Here is a 22,212-nt window from a genome sequence, read left to right as displayed (position 1 = left end):
ATGTGATTTGCAAAAGGCAAATAAATGGGAAAGCTAGAAATGTTTGTTTGTTGCTCGGGACTGGAAGAGCAGGATTATGGTGTTGAGGTGGAGAGTGAGTCATGATGGTAATGAATGGCAGAACAAATTTGAAAGGCCAAACAATCTATTCCTGCTCCTTTTTTCTATATTGCCATGAATTCCAGTGAAATTGGCATCCTAATATCTTGTATCTTGTGGTCATCACTTCCGAAGAGTCCACCAGGGACTATACTGGTAGTTGATGAGGGTGGGTCTGGTCAGGCTGATGAGAGTGGGTCTGTGCCGTCTGTGGGCCTGGATGGAGGTCTTGAAGGTTGCTTAGGTGGGCATGTCAACAGAGGAATGTGGGAGGGCATTCCGGAGGGAAAATGCTTCAGGGGAAAAATGACTGGATGTAGGGAGCAGATGTGTGTTGTTGAACTACGTGGCCTGTTGTGGCTTCTTCTGGATCTTGTTGTTTTCTCTTTTATGTATGTCAGCGTCGAGGCCAATGTTCTTGTTGATGATCTTGTGAAGGGTAGTCAATCTGGCATCTGGTTTCAAGGGAGTCCCAGTTTAAGTCGGTGATCATTTTGGTTACACTGGATTGTCGTCTGAAGTCGCCGTACATCTGAAGAAATAAAATTTACATTTTAAGAGGGAGAATGCAGTGAGTGTTGGGGGTCAGGCATTTGTGGAGAAAGCAGCAATCAACATTTCTGATTGGTGAATTTTCTGTTTCTCCCTTGACAAATGTTAACTGAACTGCCGAGCATTTCTGCCAGGTTCATTTTATTTCGGACTTCTAGTGTCTTCTGTATTTTATTTTTGTGACTCGGGTGACTTCACTGACCTGTGACTCAGTTCTCCTGAGGAAAGAGGAAACAACCTTTCTGTGGGTTACCAGCATGCTTAAGTAACGTTCCAATGAAGTAATTAGTGTGAGTGAGAATCTCTTAATCTGAACTGCTGCAAGTATGTCCTGTGACTTCCCATCCACGAGTGTGGGACAATGTTGGAGTTGGCATCATATATCATATATATACAGCCGGAAACAGGCCTTTTCGGCCCTCCAAGTCCATGCCGCCCAGCGATCCCCGTACATTAACACTATCCTACACCCACTAGGGACAATTTTTACATTTTACCCAGCCAATTAACCTACATACCTGTACGTCTTTGGAGTGTGGGAGGAAACCGAAGATCTCGGAGAAAACCCACGCAGGTCACGGGGAGAACGTACAAACTCCTTACAGTACAGCACCCGTAGTCAGGATCGAACCTGAGTCTCCGGCGCTGCATTCGCTGTAAAGCAGCAACTCTACCGCTGCGCTACCGTGCCGCCAGATTACGAATCAGTTACAATTTCACCATCACTGCAGATTGGTCTCTTGCTGTTAGAACATCAAACAGGGCCTTCGGCCCACAATGTTAAGATTAATGTCAGGATCAACTCTTATCTGCCTGCAATTAATCAAAATCCTTGTGCCTATCTATAAGTCTCTTAAATGCCACAGTTTCTCTTTTTGTTTGGAATTTCTTTGCTTTGAAAAAAACACAAATTATGGAGTTTTATTGTCAGCCACAGAAACACTTATCCGTGCTCCTGACTATAGAGTTCGCTGTCACGAGCACTTGCGTGGATTTTTGGCATACCCTGCTGCACGACCGTGGTGCCATTGACCTGGCTATTGCTATCACCATGAAATCATTCCTGAACACGAACAGGAATGAAAGAGGATGCTGAGCACACCATGACTCGTGGCTGGATAAAAGGCACGATAAAAACCACTGTCCACTTGGATAGAAATGTCTGCATTTTACATAGATAGAAAATAGGTGCAGGAGTAGGCTATTCGGGCCTTCGAGCCTGCACCGCCATTCAATATGATCATGGCTGATCATCCAATTCAGTATCCCGTACCTGCCTTCTCTCCATACCCCCTGATCCCTTTAGCCACAAGGGCCACATCTAACTCCCTCTTAAATATAGCCAATGAACTGGCCTCAACTACCTTCTGTGGCAGAGAATTCCACAGATTCAGCACTCTGTGAAAAAAAAGTTCTCATTTCGGTCCTAAAAGACTTCCCCCTTATCCTTAAACTGTGACCCCTTGTTCTGAACTTCCCCAACATCGGGAACAATCTTCCTGCATCTAGCCTGTCCAACCCCTTAAGAATTTTGTAAGTTTCTATAAGATCCCCCGTCAATCTTCTAAATTCCAGCGAGTATTGCTGGCTTTCATTGATAATAGGTAAATCAATAGAAGTAGGAACAAACAAAGTTCAGAGTTGTTTTAGTTTATTTTCATATACCCCAGAGGGCAAGGGAATTCCTCGTTCCCATGAAGCTCAGAGTAAATGGTATACAAGGTAATAACAGATACAGCAAATGCAAAACTGTAGAATGGTACAGAAAATGTAGTGCAATCTGAAATAGTACAAACTCCCACTGCTAAATACTCCTCAATGCCCAAAACCTGCAGTGCACACAAGACAATACTTGGGAAGAACAGCCTAGCAAGAACATATAATGAGCTGATCTATTTAACTGAACAGGGGAGACGGGAGAGGAAGAGGTGGTACGGGGAAATGAGGCAAAGAACTTCTGATATTTTTAATATCCAGGAATAGTCTTTGCAAACTCTTCCAACGAATGTGAGGAAAGAATAGTCGACAGCTTCAAGTTCCTTGGCGTCAATATGACCAGCAATGTAACCTGGTCCCTTTCTCTCTTCTACCATCTGGGAGAAAATACAGTAGTTTGAAAGCCCAAACGTCCAGACTGAAGAACATTTATCAGACTCCTGAACTTATCATCTCTTTCTCACTCTCTTCACGAATCATACTGTTCCATCTATGATTGTTCACTAAAACAGGCAACCTATCCCTGGCTCAACAGCACGCTGAGAAATTGGGATCACAGAAGACTTTGCACTGTTGTTTCTCCTCCGTCCCAGATTAATTCAAAGGTTTGGGAGACTCATCCAAATACAATAGTGAAATGTCTACTGCTATAGTCAGCAGTGATGTAGGTAGGACATCAAATCTCTTTAGTGAACTTCAACTAAGTTGGAATCCTTAACAAGCAAAAACAATGAGATGGTGCTAAGTAGAAAGGCCTGCATCTTCCTTTGAGAGCTTTTCATAGTTGTGTGGTAGTCTGTGGATTATCAACCTGTCCCTTTCAGATGGACTGTGCACATTCCAAGGGTCTGTATAAACTGCAGCTGATTAACTGACTCTTGCTGCCAGGGCATGTCTGGCCATTGCTTGATGTGATGAATAATTTCCAGATTTTGTTTTTTTAATATTTGGTCACAGGACATGAATGTTGATAGACGTCCAAAAATTATCATCCAATCCTAAATGGCCCTTTAGTGAGAGGCTTGCTAGACTATTTCAGAGGATACTGGAGTCAAAGATACTGCTGTGGTATTTTACACTCAAAAGCAGAACTGAGTAGGATAGTCACATTGGATGCAGAGTGAACATGAACAAAAAATGTTCAGAAGAAGGCCGTTGTACCTCTCCATTGTAGAAGGGTCTCAACCTGAAATGTCGTGTGTGTAATTCCCTCCACAGAGACTGCGTGACCCACTGAGTTCCTCCAGCACTTTTTGTTTTGCTCAAGATCCCAGCATCTGCAGTTCCTTGTATCTCCAGCCCATTGGGTACTGAGTAAAGCAACATTTTCTCTAACTGAATAATTGTGTGGTTTTATGAAGCATGTTACCCCGGGCCCAGAATAAATGTCAACCTTTTGGCCTTCATTTTCACAGCTGTCCTTACTTGACGGAGAACCTGACTGTGGCCATTCCAATCATTGCGGGACTACTGTTTGTGTTTGTACTAAGCACACTGCTGCACACGAGCTTCACCGATCCTGGGATCCTGCCGCGAGCTACCCCGGATGAAGCAGCCAACTTGGAGAAGCAGATAGGTGAATGTATTTCTTGGCTGACTGTTCTAGCTGAACCCAGGAAGAACTCTGGAATATAAAAGAAGGGAATAATTTATAACTAGCTTGTGAATTTTATGCAGTTTTAATTTTAAGAAAGAAATACGAATATGTTTTTTAATCTAATCTGAGTATATAATTTGAAGCTATTTATTCACAAAATGCTGAAGTAACTCAGCGGGTCAGGCAGCATCTCGGGAGAGAAAGAATGGGTGACGTTTCGGGTCGAAACCCTTCTTCAGACTGAATAATTTGAAGCTGTTATTCCCATCATATCTCGTTACGTGTTTGCTTCTATCACTGGATCCTCCTAGAGTCTCCAGACTTCTGCTCTTATACAATTCCAGCCTTTTATGTATTCTCAATTTCCGTCACCCCGTAAGGGAAACAGACTGGGCCATTGTTAGGAGAGCTCCATTACATTAATTTTTAACTTTAAGAACTAAGACCAGTTTTTTTGTAAATGAGGAATTACAAACGATGAGGACCCCAGGTAAATAAGCCTGGGTCCAGGCAGAACTGCCCCTTGTACTCTAGCTTGTTGCCCAAGCTGGACTGAAGCGAAGCAGTCAATTGCAGTGTGATGCACTGTATGTGTCAGCAGGACCTGTGTGGGGCAGAGAATTGGACTCAAACTGTACCACTCCCAGAACTGCAGTACTTTCCACGAATCTCATGTTGTGCTGGCCCAGTGGTTGGAGAGCGAGTAGTGATCAGACAGAATGTGGCTTATGATCGAGGGAATAAAGTTTGCTTTTCTTTACTGGACTGTGATGGATGTTTGTTTCTCCCTCCTTTGCATGCCCCTCACTGTCCGCCTTCAGGGAGGGAGAGGCAGTGCATTTGGGAGAAATTGTCTATTGGTCATTCGACCTCTGGTTCATATACGTTAAATCATCAGTTTCTAGCACACTAAAACAAAATGTACTCTTTTCTTTTCCAGATAACTCTGGTGGGTCAGGTTATCGACCGCCACCTCGAACAAAGGAAGTGGTGATCAATGGACAGACAGTCAAGCTCAAATACTGCTTCAGCTGCAAAATGTTCCGGCCTCCACGAACATCGCACTGCAGCCTCTGTGATAACTGTGTGGGTGAGTGTTGGTTGAGGGCAGACTCAAGGGCATGGGGCTGGATAAAGATACGAGCAGCTGACTGTTGTGCCATGTATTTGGAGTTTCAGAGGGTTGGATGAAAACTGGTTCCAAAGAGGGCTGGGGATTTGGTGGGACCGGTGCCATTGGGTATAGGTTTGTGGGAGATGGTAGCCAAGGTAAATTGTGACAATTCCCCATTATGATCACAAAACCAAGTTGAAAAGGGGTGCACAGTGAGTTGGATGCTGTTAGTCACTGAGGGAAAGATCAATCCGAGGCGGTTATCATTTTGGGCATTTCTGCAAGGACACCCAGTGGGCTGGATTCCCAACTCTTAATTATTATCCACTGGTCTGCTATGAGATCATCTAGTGGGATGAAGAAGCAGATGGGTTGGAACATCTCTGCCAGATCTCTGGGACTAGAAAATTGATTGTGGTTGTTTCAGCCCAGAATAGAATTCCCCAAGAAGAGAAGGTGTACCTTGCTGTGCTAATGTGATTTTTTTTCCATCTTGCAGAGCGATTTGATCACCACTGTCCTTGGGTCGGAAACTGTGTTGGGAAAAGGAACTACAGATTTTTCTACATGTTTCTGTTGTCGCTTTCCTTTCTAACTGCTTTCATTTTTGCCTGCGTGATATCTCACCTTGCACTTCGTAAGTTTGCTTTGGAACATTGTTCCTGTGTTAATAATACTATGTATAAATGTTGTTATGGCAAAGGACCGTCCAATAGTTAATAGGAAGTAGGAAAGGTGGAAAAGGTATGAGAATGAATTATCCTTGGAATTCCATTTTATGGATTAGCTCTCCCTCTCTCTGAATTACTGCTTTTCTTTAGAGATGAGGTCACAGGTCATGATTTTACAAGTAGCAGGTGAAAGCTATTTGTGTAGGAAGGCACTTCAAATGCAGGTTTACACCAAAGATAGACATAAAATGTTGGAGTAACCCAGCGGGACAGGCAGCATCCCTTGAGAGAAGAAATGAGCTCTGACTCTCAGTCTGAAGAAGAGTCTCGACTCAAAACGTCACCCATCCATAGAAACATAGAAAAATAGGTGCAGGAGTAGGCCATTTGGCCCTCCGAGCTACACCGCCATTCAATATGATCATGGCTGATGATCTAAAATCAGTACCACTTTCCTGCCTTTTTTTCCCTATCCCTTGATTCCTTTCACCCTGAGCTAAATCTCACTTTCTCTCCAGAGATGCTGCCTGAAAGCTATTTGTCCTGCACCATCCAGTCCACTCATTTTTCTGATGTTGTCTCATCTGCATTATTTATAGATAAATCAGTCCTTGCTTACAGAAACTCCAATCGTGGTCTTTGCGGTGCCTCTGCTTTCATATTCCCTTGGTCAAAACATCTCATCATCAGAAACTATGCCTTCTCTTGCCCTAAACTCTGGAATTCATTTGCTACTTCTCTTTTCTTCCATCATGTGTTACAGTATATGGAGCAAGCTGCTAGAGAGGTAGTTGAGACAGGTACAATAACATTTAAATGATATTTGGACAGGTACATGGATAGGAAAGGTTCAGAGGGATATGGGCCAAGCGCAGGCAGATGGGACAAGTGTAAATGTGGCATCTTGGTCAGCGTGGGCAGGTTGGGCCGAAGGGCCTGTTTCTGTGCTGTGTGACTCTATGTACTCATTTAACTTTGATCGAGTTTTTAGTCATGTCCTAATCAGCCTGTGTGGATTGGCATCAGTTATTTATTGAGAAAGCTTCTCTGAAGTACAGAGGGAGGGTTTGTTTTACCAAAGGCATTACTTTTGTGTCAAATAGATGCTCAAGATTGGAGCAGTGGCCTCTGCGCCATATGTATATTTCAGTGGCCCTGAGTTGCGAGAATGTCCTGGGTGAATTGAACTGAATACTGCGCATATCTGAAGAATATGCTCCTTCATTTTAAACACAATTTGAACAAATTGTCTATTTCAGACTGAAGATTATCACTATTGGGGTGGATGGAGGGCGGGGGGATTAACACAATGGCACAGCTGGTAGAGTTGCTGACTCAGCGCCAGAGACCTGGGTTTGACCCTGACCTCGGGTGTTGTCTGTGTGAAGTTTGCATGTCTTGTCAGTGACGGGTCAGTTTCCTCCCACGTCCCAAAGACGTGCGGATTTGTAGGTTAATTGGCCTCTGTAAATTGCCCCTAGTGTGTACGGAGTCAATGAGAAAGTGGGTTAACGTCGAACTAGTGAGAATGGGTGATCAATGGTCAGCGTGGACTCAGTAGGCCAAAGGCCCTGTTTCCAGGCAGTAGCTCTAAAGTAAAGTAGATTAAAGACTGATACTATGGTTGCTGTACCATAGCTAATCAACCCACTCAGCATTAATATTTTTCATTTTTCATCTCCAGGATCTCAGAACATTGGGCTATTAAACACACTCCAAGAAACTCCAGCTAGATATCCTTTTCTTTGCTATTGCAATGTGTTACTGGTATATTCACCCCACTGATCTAGAAATTAAAAGCTCAGTTTAAGTTGTTATTTAAAGTTTAATTTTCTTTTGTCCAGAAGAATGTGTTTCTCTTTGGATGGGGTTTGTGGGGGCAGAGGGTTACTACGGGAGATGCATGTGGCTGGGGAGTGGTAGTTGATCATTTCTTGGACTTTATTTAAATATAAGTAGAAACTCTGCATCAGAGATAGGACATTGAGAACCAGTTGAATTTTAGTGTAGGGTTTTGCACTGCACTTGAAGCTAAGTACACTAGAATGATTGGGTGGCTCGCTTTCTAATGCATATCCAACCTGCCCCTGGAGAGCAATGTTAGGAATATAGAACCAGGCTGTTTGGGCTCCTTAGCTTATTCTGCCATTATATTAGATTGTGACTGATCAGTGGCCTATATATTCACCTCTTCCCTCACATTTGCTTTTCAAAAATTATTAATCTCTGCTTGAAAGTTTAGAGCATTTCTTTTTTGCAGAAGAGAATAGTTATTTTTGCTACCCTTTGCTTCTGTTTGCTCCAGGAAGGCCCATCTCTATTTTAACTCCAACAGCACAAGCAGTGGAAATAGTTTCTCGAGCAGTGGAAACTACCCCTTGATATCTTGAAATTCACACCTTTAAAATTATCATGTCCAACAATTCATGACTGCATTTGGTTTAAATGAAGGATCTCATCTTTTGAAACAACACTGCCTGGTTCTGGAATTCACGACAACGCTAAACATCATGATCCTTGCGTCGTCTCTTATTTTGTTTAAATTCAATGCGTGTAACATACATTGTCATTCCCTGATCTCCATTTCCCCTCCCATCACCTTCCTTGTGCAACAGTATCACAATGACATTTTCCAGGAAATGGGAATATTTCCAGAATTAGTAGAAAATTGGAAGACAAGGATCATTGAAGAGTGTGGGCCAAATCAAAGTGAAAGTTACCAGAGAAACTAAGAACCACAACAGACAAGATTATAATACCTGAGGGTAATTCTCTTGCTGCCTGCAAATTAATTTTATATTAGGCTTGGATCTGTGTGTAATCTTCATTAGTAGTGGGTCTGAACGAAGCAGGTAGAGGGCATAATATAGATCTCCTCACTTAACCTCCAGAAATCAAGGCTGGTGTGCTGTGTCCTGCATGTTTCTGGACAGTTTCTGATGATACTTTCATGTCTTTTTTTTGCAGGGTGAGTTGTTTGGTACTAGAAGTATATTTTTGGAACAAGTGTTCTGTATCCATCCTTCCTTGCCATTAACATTAATACAATAGAACAATAAAAAATAAACTTGCAGAAATCGGCTTCTATGTAGAACAAGAGGATAGCAAATCAGATATGGAGAGCCTGGGTGTTGTGGAAGGACGGTGCTTTTGGGAATGGCGCGTGGGTTTAGGAATGGTGATGTCTGATATTCTTAAACGTTGCAAATTATTTTTCTTGACTCCACCTACCGCACTTGAGCTGGTGGTATGTTTTTTCTCAGTTTGGTCTATTCTGGGTCTCTCAGGGTTTCACACGTATCTGGTGGCTTCCAACCTGACAACTAATGAAGATGTAAGTAGAACAACACCATTGTGTGAGAACAAATTAGAACTGAAGTCCTGATTTGTTGTGGATTCATTCATTGTTCCATTAGGCTATTACATGATCAAATAAATGGATTGTGTAGGGCTCCCTGCTATCCTTGATTGTTATTGTAAAAGTGAATGGGAAGACCAAAAAACTTCCAGTGGCCTGTTCCAATTAATGTACCGACAGACCTCCATATGAATTTTTATTTCATACAACTTTTGCTTTCATTATTCTATTTTCTTCCATGCTGGGAGTTTTGTTTGTCAGACCTTTTCCTAACCCAAATCTTTAGAGCTCTGCTTACCCTCTGAAATGTTCTCCCCCCTCTAGGTCATTTTGACACCCCTTTGTCATAAGCTTGCAACCACCTTTTGGGATCATTCCCTGCCCACCTTTTTACGGGTCTGTCATGTGCTTTTGTAGGCTCCCTCATCTCAGGCCTTCCTTTGTCAAGCATGCTTTCCAATGTTCTGATATATAGGGAGGATAACAAGCTGTGTGCCTCCCTATCATTAATCAGAAGTTGAAGTGCTATGCCCCTGAATAACTGGCTATCAGTTATTCATGGATGGGGTTTATACAGGGAAGGAAGTTCTACTAATGCATTGTAGAGAAATCTAGTTTTAGAAATTGCGAGATGAAAGTTTTTGTTTGATCCTGTTTGTGTAATGTCCTTTTTGATGTCTTAATAGATTAAAGGCTCGTGGTCCAGTAAGCATTCAGAGGAAAGCACCAATCCTTACAGTTACAACAGTATCTTCACTAACTGCTGTGCAGTCTTGTGTGGACCAATGCCACCGAGGTAAGAATAGAATCTGCAGATGACCTTTTACGTTCTATTACTGCTCATGTTTGTTTGCCTGTGTCCCTTGTCATTCATTCTTCTCTCTTCAGGCACCTTTCACTTCTCTGCTCTGGCACCACCCTACTAACCATGGTGTCCCTCCCTCGTACTTATTTTCCTGTAGGCGCATTTTCATAGCCCTGATAAGTCGTAGTCGGCTGCTCCAAATCAGTGGACATGTCATGAAGCTATGGACAGCAGAGATATTTGTACTTGGTTTGGAAAATTAAATGCTTTTTCCCCCTGTGTTTTGCATCAGGCAACTTTCTAACAGATATATTTTAATTAAGGGATCAAGTGAATAAAAGATGAATAATGTGGAAAGGTTTTGTTCACCATGCTGCCTATTGTTGCAAAAGGCACAGAATATAAGGATGAATCTTCAGTGTAAAGTCCTTGTAACGTGTTACAAGGTTCTTGTGTAAACTCCCTGTAACTTGCTATGGGCAATTTGGTCCTTTTACCCAGTCCTAACCGTAAATGTTGCTTGTCAGGCAGAGTGAAGAAGAGTTTCGACCTGAAACGTCACCCATTCTGTCTTTCCTGAGATGCTGCCCGAGTTACGTCGACATTTTTGTGACTATCCTCTCCCTAATTGATCAGCATTGCATTCCTCTGCAAACATTGCCTCTTTTGCCAGTGTCTTTCTTTTGATGAAACAAATTTTATTTAATCAATAAAAAAATTATTAATTTTTAAATCAATTTTTTTTTAAAGTCACCGGTAAATCAGTAGAACAATCTGCCTGGGTTGAAAGTATGTAATAATTTGTTACATTTACAATCGGTATGTGGAGTAATGATACTCGGTGGAGCTGCTGGTACACTAAAAGGATGAGATTCACTGAAGTGTGCGACAATGTTGAAAGGCTTTTTGTTCTGCTCTTACTTTTCTCACAAAGGAGTGAAACTAAAAGGAATGGCAGAATTAGTCTCAGACCTGTTTTGCCATTTGGAGTTTATCAGAGGATTATGTATGTAAACATACCATCCAAGCATATTGATAAGCGTTTTGCTATGTCTTATAATACCTAGCTCGAGATTGCTCATTGCTTTTTCTCTTTGGTCCCCAGTTTAATTGACAGACGTGGTTTCTTGGACCCAGATACGATACAGCAGACTGGGGACCAACATAATATTACTCAGGAAGCAAAAATGGAAGCCAACCTGGTAGGACGTGACCTCTAATGAAGTGAATTAATGCCCTGCCTGTCGTGTTTGACTCCATCTTCCCTCATGCACCTATCCATTCCCTCTTATCCCATGACTTCACCCTGAGCATGAGGGGAAGCAAAGGTGCCACATGTGGGAATATTCCTGTCTCGCTGACATTTTGCATGCAGTTTTGTGGCTGAGAATATTACTTGGGCCAAGCCTTCAGAAACTGAGTGACTTTGTCTACAAATGTGTGTGTTTATAACGATCTGCGCTGGACTCGCTTAAGAGATCACGAGATATCAACTCCTTGACTAGTTAAGAGGGACATCTCATTATGGTGAAATGAGTAGGATCACCCTGCTGGAATGAACTCTGGAACACTGAAGCCAAGTATTTATACACAAGTTGTAGCAGCTGTTGTTGTTGGGTCATGCTATTTTTACAATAAAGGAGCAAAGAATAATACAGAGAATATTAAAAGGTTTTATAGCAATTGAAAGAAAAAGATGACGGCCAAGGCACAGAGGTTTTTAAAAATTAAATTGCTGCCTTATTTTTTGTTTCAAATGGGACTATGGGTTTATTAATACTGTGTAATTATTATTATGGGTCATGGGCCAACAGAAAATAATTTGGGCTATATTCATTACCCATAGCAGGTGACTTGGGATTTTGGTAGAATGGTCTGAAGAAAGCACCAAAGAGAAGGTTGTGCAGAGTATAGGTGAGATTTAGTACAGTGGAAATCTGCAGTATGGGAATAGGTCCTGCTTGTATCTTCAGGTCTATCCATTCCTTTTTACATATTGCAACAGATTATGCACACAACCTACTGCCAATCCAGTGTGTTCTACCACAATGTATTATTTTTAAAGTTTTTATGTCAATTCTTTGTTTATTGTATTGCCTGTACAGAGAATGCCATCTAACGATTTTTTTAAATTAACTTGTATTTATAATAAAAATTGAAAATCATTTGAGTCTTCCCTGATGATCTCCGAGGTAGAAGAAGGGTCTCGACCCGAAACGTCACCCATTCCTTCTCTCCTGAGATGCTGCCTGACCTGCTGAGTTACTCCAGCATTTTGTGAAATAAATACCTTTGATTTGTACCAGCATCTGCAGTTATTTTCTTACATCTCCGAGGTAGAAATGAAATGAGAAATTTGGATTAGCAGTTGTGGAAGGGAGAGATTGGACAGAATGGCTGAGGCATGAGGAGATAGAAAGAAAGATGACTGGTTTTAATGCATGTTGTTTGTATGTTGAAATATCTGCTCTCAAATGCAGTAAATTTGTAGACTTGTTATTTCATATTTCTGTATTACAAACATTTATCCCTTGAAACTATGCTGATGTTTGGATACATCCTATCGATTCCATACTCCTTATTTCCTTGCAAGCTATTCTCTCACAGGTGCCCATTAATATTTCCCTGATTCTTTCAGCAGCTATATACATTAGGGGTAATTTACAGTACTTGGCACGTGGGAGCAAACTGGAGCACCAGGGGTAAGCCATGTGGGCACAAGGGCAAAGTGCAGATTCCACACATACAGCGCAGGAAGTTGGAATTGAACCCAGGCTACAGGGGATAGGGTGAGGGTGAGATGGCTGCACTATCTGCAGCTGAACTGTACCGCCCCCATTACACTTCCGTACTAGCACTTGTTCTGTTTTGGGAAGTATGACAATAAAACCCTCGACTTCCCATCAGAGTCAAGAGTGTTTTATTGTCCTATGTCCCGAAACAGAGCAATGGAATTCTTGCTTGCAGCAGCACAATAGGGGAAGCAGGCATATTTGAGGATTAATATTACCTGCAAATTCTACCCAATAAGGAGATTGAAAGTAATTAGTTTTATTTTCTGGATCCATAAAGGTCTTCCTAGATTGAAGCTTACACTGGTTATATGGTGCTCTCCCCCTGGCGAAAACACTAAATAGGCTTTGCACCAGTAAAACTTACGTCTGAGTTCCAAGCAGTGTTCTGATTCAGTTTGTTTAGTTGAGGTGAAGGTGTAGATCATTGCCTGCTGTCTGTGATATAAAAGTTGCACACTCATTGAAGGTTTTGACAGAGGATGCATTTACCTTAGACATAAGTGTGCCCCTTTTTAGTCAAAGGTTCAAATGATATCTAAAAACACAAAGTACAGGACGTATTCTATGTGGTGGCTTGTTTCCATGCTAAATGTATACACAATACCGATGGTACAAATTGTTTGGGATTGAAGCTGGAATTTGAGATTCGATATCACGAGGAGCCAGTCAGTATCTACAATAGCTGAATGGTTCTTCATTGCCAGGTACAAGGCGAGATGTGAGCTGTTAAACTTAAGTCCTGGTCAAATAAGAAACCACAGCTGTGCTCTGTGGGATTGGTGATTGTGATAGCTTTGAATCGGCCTTGAGCACAAGCAGGTGCAAGCTCATAATTTCAGTTTTCTTAATTATTGCCTTTATTTGTCCTCCATCAAATAAAGACAATAATTGAAGAGGAACATCTGCTTCCCAGCTCTCTGAGTCAGTCATGGTGTCCTTGCCTGGATAGGTTTTTTAGGAATTTAGAGAGAATTAAATGTGATTGAACATGAGATCCCTTAACCTTTGCACCAATAGGTTTTTGGTTGGGTGGTGTTTCATCCATTGAGGGAGGTTGCTGTGCTTTATTTATTCTCTGGACACGTGCATTGCTTACCGCACCCCTCCCCCTCCTCTCTTTATACTGGCAATGTCCCTTAACCCTCTCAGTCATGATGCAGGGTCTTAACCCATAACATCCCTGTGCATCTACAGATGCCTGACCTATTAAATTTCATCAGCAGCCTGTTATTTTGTTTATCTCTACTTGCCCTCAAATGTCGTGGAGAACTGTGTGCTTGAACTGCTGGCAATGCATCTGTAAATTTCAAGGCAATACCCATTCATTCTTCTAGGTTTCTAGATAATACAGTTCCAGCTCCTCCTCATACAGCAAACATACCAACCCTGAAACCAATATAGTAAATCTTTTCTACATTTCCTCAATAGTAAGTACATCCTTTCTTGGGTAAAAAGTCTAGAGCTCGACACAATTGCAGCTGCAGTCTCTTAATACTATTAAGACATCTGTACTCTGTAATCAAGCATCTATCAATAAAGGTTGACATAACATTTGCCATCCTAATTGCTTGCTGCACCTGCACATTAGCCTTCAGTGCCCTGTGTACACAGGGTTCTTTTGAAATCAATGCTATCTAATCTATCACCATTTAACAAAATCTCTATTTTCCTAAAATGTGGACAAATGTATGATCTGCACTTTTCCACATTATATTCCATCTGCAATGTACTTACAGATTCATTCAGCTTGTCCAAATCTCCTTTCAAGCTTCTTTACATCCTCCTCTATATTCTTATTCAAACCTAGTTTTGTAGCAGCAAAATGACATTTATTTCTTCTGCCAAATTGTTGATATGGATTGTGAATCGTTGGGGCTACGCCAGTAGTCACAGATTGCTGACCTGAGAAGGATCTGTTTATTCTCACTCTACTTTCAGTTCAATAACCGATTCATAACCTATGTCTGCATTTCAACCACAACTCTGTCTTCTAACCTACTTAACCAGCTTCCTGTGCAGATCTTGTGGAAAACCTTCCATAAATCCATGTCTAGTTTTCTCCTTTTCTATTCTAGGACTCGCATCCTCAATCATCCTGCAGATGTTCTTCCCTTTCTAAACTCATAATGACTCTGCTTAATCTTATTCTTATTGGAGTATTCTGTTATTGCATAGTCATACAGCATGGTAAAATCATAAGATAAGAGATAGGAGTAGAATTAGGTCATTCGGCCCATCAACTCTACTCTGCCATTCAATCATGACTGATCTATCTCTCCCTGCTCACCCCATTCTCTCTTTGGCCCAATTTGCCCACACCAACGAACACGTCCTATCTACACGTCCCACCTCCCTGCGATTGGCCCATATCCCTTTAAACCTGTCCTATCCATGTCCCTGTCTAATTTTTTCATAAACATTGCAATAGTCCAGGTCTCAACCACCTCCTGCGGCAGCTCATTTCATACACCCACCACTCTTTATGTGAAAAAAGTTACTCCTCAGGTTCCTATTAAATCTATTCCCCTTCACCTTAAACCTATGTCTTCTGGTTCTCGATTCTGGGCAAGAAACACTGCGTCTACTTGTTCTATTTCTCTCATGATTCATTTCATTGTAGGTGGCAACGTTTTATCTATCGGAGACATTAGGCTGACAGGTTGATAGTTCCTTTTTGTTCCTTCATCTTTTAGCAGTGGGAACACATTTACTACTCATCGAGGCACAGGAATAATTCCAGATTGTACTGAATCTTGGAAATTAATAACTGGATAATCCACAATCCCTGAAACCACCTTGCAGGTTCTTGGGTAGACACAAAATGCTGGAGTAACTCAGCGGGTCAGGCAGCATCTCGGGAGATAACGAATGGATGACGTTTCGGGTCGAGACTCTTATTCAGACTTGCAGGTTCTTGGGATTTGTCAGCTCTTAAATTTACCATTTTCCCTGGTACCATGTTCTTTCAGTTCCTCATCCTCTCTGGATTGGCAATTTTCTAATATATCCAGCAGGATTTGTGTATCTTCTATGAACGTTTAATTCCCCTGCCGTTTCCTGTCGCTCATGCCCTTGCTGGTCTTTTCCTTTTTATGTAAATGTAATAGCTCTTTGTCTGTTTGTATGTTTCTCTTCAGTCTACACTCGCCTTTTTGGACGAATAACCTTTTTTGATTTGGATTTTTAACCTTAAAGTCGGGTTTTTTTCCGCCATCTGTGTTGTTATCTCACGGTCCTAATGTGATTTATAAGCAGAAGCACAAATGATCTGCTAGCTAGAACAGGTTTGAATTCCCCAGCCTGCACATTTCGCTCAAAATTCTGGAGTAAAGGCCCCTCCAGGGGTTCTCTGATTAAATCCCAGTTAGTGGCTCACTATTACGTGCAGAGTAACTCTGCAGAAACCTGAGACTAAATGAATTGTTTTTGACACACAGCTGTAATGAAGATTCACTTTCAAACAATACACAGGCTGTATTTTCAGGCAAAGGGAAATACCAACATAGTAATATGGTGCCCTTATTGACCATGAGATCGGCATGTGCAATGCAACATGTCATCTGTTAAATCTATTTATACTTTTGGTTGGGATCAGAGACTAACCCACTTCAACTATGCTTTCCTTCATTTCCCTCATAAATTGAAACTGAAATCCCTGAACTACTATACATGGCTGAATGAGTTTCATCTTGAATCTTGTCGTGTTCTTGAATTCCATACACTTCTGTAGAAAGAGAGAGAGAATGTGATGAAAGTTTGGGGACGCAGAAGAGATTTCCCTGAATAATTCCAAGGATGAGAGACTTTGGTTATTTTGTCTCCTGGACTAGAGAAGCTTGGACTGTTCTACTTGGAATGAGGTTATAAGGAAATTTGATAGGAGTACAGTATTTAAAATCATGAAGAGGCAGAGTAGAGGAAATGTTTTTGTGCACTGTGGTTACACAGCCAGGGAAATAATAGAAGCACAAATGAAGACCGGAAATTCCAGATGCTAGAATCTTGAGCAAAACACAAAATGCTGGAGGAGCTCGGTGTTAAGAAAGGTTCCGACCCGAAACGTCATCTGTCCATTCCCTCCACAGATGCTGCCTGACCCACTGAGTCCTTCCAGCACTTTGTGTTTGCTCAAGTAATGTAAACAGATTAATTTGTAGCGCACACAAGAGCTAGGTAAGTACGTGAAAGGAAATAATTTGTAGGACTACGTTGGGTCGATGGGGGAATGGACTAGCTGGATGTCATCTACGTACAGCAAGTATGGACTCAGTGGGCCGAATGTCTTCTTTGCCATCTGTGACCATAATGTAAATTTGAGTTCTTCTACAAGGGACTGTATACCTGATTGAGTAATAATTCAGGGGGCAATGGATTGTGTTGGATTTCAATGCAATGCCTGTAAAGCACAGCTGAGAACAATAAATTTGGGTGCGGGATTGGGAAGATACTTTTTATTTGCGAGTGGTGATGGAATGATGGCTGGGGAAATGGATACGAGGGAGAGACAGCTGTGCGGAGTTAGGAGGGGATTGTGGAGAAACTCATTCTGGGACCATATGCTTATTCCAGCTGGATATAGATTCATTGGTGACATAATAATTGGGCTTGAGAGAGATGGAATGGTACGTCATTGGTAATGTTGAGTGTTTGTTCCCTAGGAGGATACTTGTGAGGAATTTGCACTTACATGCACGGCCTGAATGGATGTAAGAGTTTTCAGAGTGAGGCTGGTGCTGACAGTCAGCTGGTAAGCTTGCTCTCTCTCACACTCACATACTTCATTTTCATCTTCAATAGCCATAGACGATGGCTGATGTGCATCTCCAGCATGACCACTTCCCTTAGCAATGAGGTGTTCTTTCAATAACCCCATTGCTTTTTCAGATTCCAGCCTTTCAATGTCCCAGATCTTCACGACTGTTAATTCTGCAAATGTTTTCCATGTGTCCTAATATGAAATCTCAACTTTATTCTGAAGGTGATATTTCATTGGAATTATGATCTGCTTTAGCACCCTAGGAAAATTTGCAGCTCTCCAGGGAGCCATTTTCACACCTAGCATGACTAACACTGAGGAGAATTGTACACGTGAGCATAATGTGATCATTTCATAAAGCACAACATTAGTTGCAGATCCCAGGAAAATGCACCTTATGTTCATCTTAAGATGCTGTGCCCGTTCCTCCTCTAGCTACTGATTGCATTACTCAAGGGGTACATTTAAAGCAAAGGTTATGAACACCTTGCTTAATTTAGCACAATGAGTAGAACCTTAAAAGGAATTTTATAGGAGTGTTACCAAACAACGTTTGACACTGAGTCACTGTTATGAGAAATGATCTAAAAGGGTGGTGCACATTCATGGTAGCAAGCTCACTTTGAATCAGATGCAACATCAAGATTGTGAACAGTCAGGTTTGGGTATTTGCCATTGAGGGTAATTTAGCTGGTGGTTGAACAGAATTTACAGTAGATGCTGATCATGGCTGCACAGTCTCGTTGGAGGAAATTTGTGGAATACAATACTGGACATCAGACAAGTAGCTGTACAATTTGGAAATAGTGGATGGGTTGAAAGAGAAGTTGGATGTCACCCAATAACAACATCCAACTCCACCCCGGTGAAAAGTGTCTCTTTCCCTCTCAGTGTTGGTGAATCCATGTAAATCCATGGGTGTGGGAATGATCAGTGTTGCCATGGATGGCTGCCTGCTGTTTGTTCAGTGTCACGTGACATTACGGATTGGAATATTTGGTACAGGCGGACTGTGCACTGCATTAGGAATGGTTGCCTTTAGGAAAGGGAAAAGGCTCTTTGCCAGCTGCTCCAAGTACTGGATGAATGTTGGAACTCAGGACAATGTCCCCTGTGAGGGTTGTTATAGACAATAGACAATAGGTGCAGGAGTAGGCCATTCAGCCCTTCGAGCCAGCACCGCCATTCAATGCGATCATGGCTGATCACTCTCAATCAGTACCCCGTTCCTGCCTTCTCCCCATACCCCCTCACTCCGCTATCCTTAAGAGCTCTATCCAGCTCTCTCTTGAAAGCATCCAACGAACTGGCCTCCACTGCCTTCTGAGGCAGAGAATTCCACACCTTCACCACTCTCTGACTGAAAAAGTTCTTCCTCATCTCTGTTCTAAATGGCCTACCCCTTATTCTTAAACTGTGGCCCCTTGTTCTGGACTCCCCCAACATTGGGAACATGTTTCCTGCCTCTAATGTGTCCAATCCCCTAATTATCTTATATGTTTCAATAAGATCCCCCCTCATCCGTCTAAATTCCAGTGTATACAAGCCCAATCGCTCCAGCCTTTCAACATACGACAGTCCCGCCATTCCGGGAATTGTTGACTGATCCTGTACACACTTCCTGTTGAAGAAATTGGCTGGAATTTAACCAAATGCACATTCTTTGCCGTACCATTCCACCCTGCAACTTTTATCATTGTCATGCTTATTATCCTTGTAAAACCTGCCCTTTTTAAATATGTGGCTGCCTGAAGAATATTATTGTGATGGTGCTGATGTTTGTTTTTCAGAGATTGAAACGGCAATTAGATTTGATTGTGAGGTTCAATCAAAGTTCAATTGAATAGCAATCTGCTTTTTAGACCTCTTGAGCTTTTTCCGCTAGCAGTATATAATTTACTGGAGGAACACAAGCAGCATCTGTGGAGGGACATGAGCCTGAACATCCTTCTGTCAAAAAGTCAAAAGATTAGCAGGATTGAAATTTCCATGAGCCACTACCTTGAATCTGTGTTTTTTAGACTGTTTCCCTTTTATCAAGCTTGTTGCCAAATGTGGACTGCACACACATCCACTGGCATTCCTAGGATCACAAGAAGTAGGAAGAGGATCAGGCCATTTGGCCCCTTGAGCCTGCTTTAGTCATTCGATAAGATCACAGTTTACCCAACATTCCTCGAGTCCATTTTCTGTCCATTGATTCCCATACTAATTTTGTTGTCAGCCAGCCCCAACTCCATTTTTAATCAGTAGTAGTCTCATCAAAGATTGACCTGGACCTCCACATTTGAACATCAAGGTAACCTTATTGAGAACCCACAAACTGCAAAGGCTAGCAATCTGAATTAAGACCAAAATGCTGGAAATACTTTTCAGGGCAGGCAACATCTATGGAGAGTGAAGGAGTTAATGTTTCAGGCTGATAATGGGTCTAGATGAGGTTAATTCTGTCCCTGCTCTCTAAGGAAGTCTTATTCTGTTTGAAACTAATCTGGTCATTGTTGCAGTAGCTGTGGAGATGGAAATGATGATTTAAAAAACTGTTCCTAAAACAGACTCTTGTGCTTTTTTAAGAGGGCCGTGTTAGTTATTTTTACCTATTTATATCCAGAGTTCCTTCCCATAATTGTTTCCCCTTCATGCTGCATTGCTATGGCATCAGAGTGACGTCTTGTGACAGTAAGCTCTTCCCATTAATGAATTTGGTTGTTTAAAAGTGACCGATGAAGTTAAACTCTGGGTCGTAATAGTTCTCTCTGGAGCTTTGTCCTCCCTCCGAAGATGAAGTATGTATCCATCTATTGGTGCCCTGAGGTGATGAAGCATCCCCTTGTGAGAAAGAAATAAAATGACACCAGTGTTCATTATATATTTAAATTGTGAATGGAGCTGAAGTTAATAATCACATCTTGCTTCTTGTACAGTTTATGAAACATCAGTTTTGTCAGAATGTTTCTGAATGTTACTAAAGGCTATTTTTCTTTTTCTCATTCTCCTTTCCAATTCCTTTCAACCCTTTGTTCCTTCTGTTCCTTCAGTGTGATCAGGGCCTTAATGTTCAAGGCAGTATGCTGTTTTACCAGAGTGTGCCCACTTCCCTTTACCAGACAAGTCTGTGTTTCGTCAACAAAACCATGCCAGAGAAGTCAGATGGTGCTGTGATCTGTGCCATTGTGCCCCCAGGCTACTTTAAATCTGCATACTCGCAAGGGAAAGGTATGAAACAGCTGATATTCCAAGCACCAAGGACAGTGTCTTCCCCCAGTGCATGAGCTACTCGTGGATTGAACCAACGGATGGATACCTGCAGACCTTGGACGTTCCTAAATCTAAGCAATCTCAAAAACCGTATGACCTGGGCTTTGATCAAATGCGCAGTTACTTCGTTATTGCTGCTTTTATTTGGAGAATGACAGAAGATTTTAGTACCAAAGATCGCTTGCTGCCAGCAGATCTATGCAGTTCTTCAACTTAGTGACAAGAATGTTGAGAGAAGGGACTTGCACATTGTGTAATGCCAAATGCCCGGACATAGCAAATCTCCGCTGAAGGTCCATAGTTTGGAGAGATTCTAAACGTGTGTAAAAGTGAATGGAGCATTGATAACTGTGACTTTGGGATGTACTGATTCGACCGATACTTTCAACGACTTGATTTTTAAGCAAAATTTGAAATATGACATTTGGGCAGATAAACTTTTTATTGCACGTGGTTTGTTTCCGAAACCAATTCATTATTCATATAGTCGGATGTCATTACAACATTCTGAGCGTATCTTTCTTGTTAAAGAAATAATCATTCCTAAACTTTTGGGTTAAAATGTTTTGCTCTAAATATGTAATTGGTTACTATCCATTGGATGAATATTTAAATAAGCACAATATCACAACAGGGTAAAATCTGCCAATTATTAGGTGGAATAGTCAAGTGTATATATGCTCACCAATGCAGTTACTGGAGTCTACCCATAGACTTGCCTCTGTGAACACTGCAGAATGTTATTTCAACCGGCATTCCCAATAAATAATCATCCACGGAACATTTGTCTCTGGCTGTATTCCGATCCAAGCAAGTATTCTCTCAGTGCATGAAACCATTCCTGGATTAAATTAATGGATACCTTGGACATGCCCAAGTATTAATAATTTAAAGTATAACAGGTTAAGAAATTAATAGTGTTTTCATATGCTTGGTTGACTCAGACTGAAGCACCTTACAGTTTATACAATGCTTCCCAACATGGCCACACTTTTCAAAATGGTATTCACTCTTCTTTACTTAAACCATTGGCAAGTTAGCATCTACCTATGTACAATATACCTCTTTGCCTCTCATATGTGAAGACGGGGATGTGATGTTTAATTTGAACGGAAAACTAATATTTAACAAGAGAACCCTCCCATCTCTGAATAATTCCATCGGGATGTTTCTTGAAAATACGACTTATTGTCTGATATTCTGAGCTGGCCAGAGTTGTAATAAACAAGGGAAGCTGTAACAATTGGGAGGTTGAATAGCTAGCTCATTCTGAAAGTGGCACTCGCGATGATACTTCAGTGAGAACAGGATTATAGTCATGCAATTTTAAGTGGCATTACCTAATTTATAAGCAATATGGACATCTGACTTGTATCGTGCATTGCATCAGATGACAATTAAGTGCCTTGTGCAGCTGCTTTGTATATATTCCAAATACACCTGATTACTGTAGACTGTTCATAGTATTCCTGTATTCAGTCCAATAAATAT

The 22,212-nt window shown here is 41.5% G+C and overlaps 2 protein-coding genes across 4 annotated transcripts in view; both read left to right on the top strand.

The window, feature by feature from the left end:
• The window catches only part of pigv (phosphatidylinositol glycan anchor biosynthesis, class V), a 19,333-nt gene extending 15,424 nt beyond the window's left edge, over positions 1-3,909 (top strand). Inside the window, exon 5 of the transcript XR_013549008.1 lies at positions 3,783-3,909. The gene's annotated coding sequence lies outside the window, so the exon portion shown is untranslated. The remainder of the gene's footprint in view (positions 1-3,782) is intronic.
• zdhhc18a (zDHHC palmitoyltransferase 18a) overlaps positions 1-22,212 on the top strand; it is a 26,009-nt gene extending 3,797 nt beyond the window's left edge. Inside the window, exons 2-10 of one of the 3 annotated variants that reach the window (XM_078423412.1) lie at positions 3,783-3,943; positions 4,905-5,054; positions 5,578-5,715; positions 7,434-7,478; positions 8,977-9,083; positions 9,794-9,903; positions 11,018-11,114; positions 17,366-17,454; positions 20,502-20,624. In XM_078423412.1, coding sequence (XP_078279538.1) covers positions 3,783-3,943; positions 4,905-5,054; positions 5,578-5,715; positions 7,434-7,478; positions 8,977-9,083; positions 9,794-9,903; positions 11,018-11,114; positions 17,366-17,407 — 850 coding nt within the window. In that variant the 3' untranslated portion in view covers positions 17,408-17,454; positions 20,502-20,624. Of the gene's footprint in view, positions 1-3,782; positions 3,944-4,904; positions 5,055-5,577; positions 5,716-7,433; positions 7,479-8,976; positions 9,084-9,793; positions 9,904-11,017; positions 11,493-17,365; positions 17,455-20,501 lie in introns of those variants that run through there. The other 2 variants (XR_013549009.1, XM_078423411.1) reach the window with 2 other exon arrangements.

The sequence above is a fragment of the Rhinoraja longicauda genome, chromosome 27 (genome assembly GCF_053455715.1).
Source record: "Rhinoraja longicauda isolate Sanriku21f chromosome 27, sRhiLon1.1, whole genome shotgun sequence".
Lineage (NCBI taxonomy): Eukaryota > Metazoa > Chordata > Chondrichthyes > Rajiformes > Arhynchobatidae > Rhinoraja > Rhinoraja longicauda.
The sequence above is the reverse complement of the archived record's forward strand: the minus strand, read 5'-3'. Positions and strand labels throughout refer to the sequence as shown.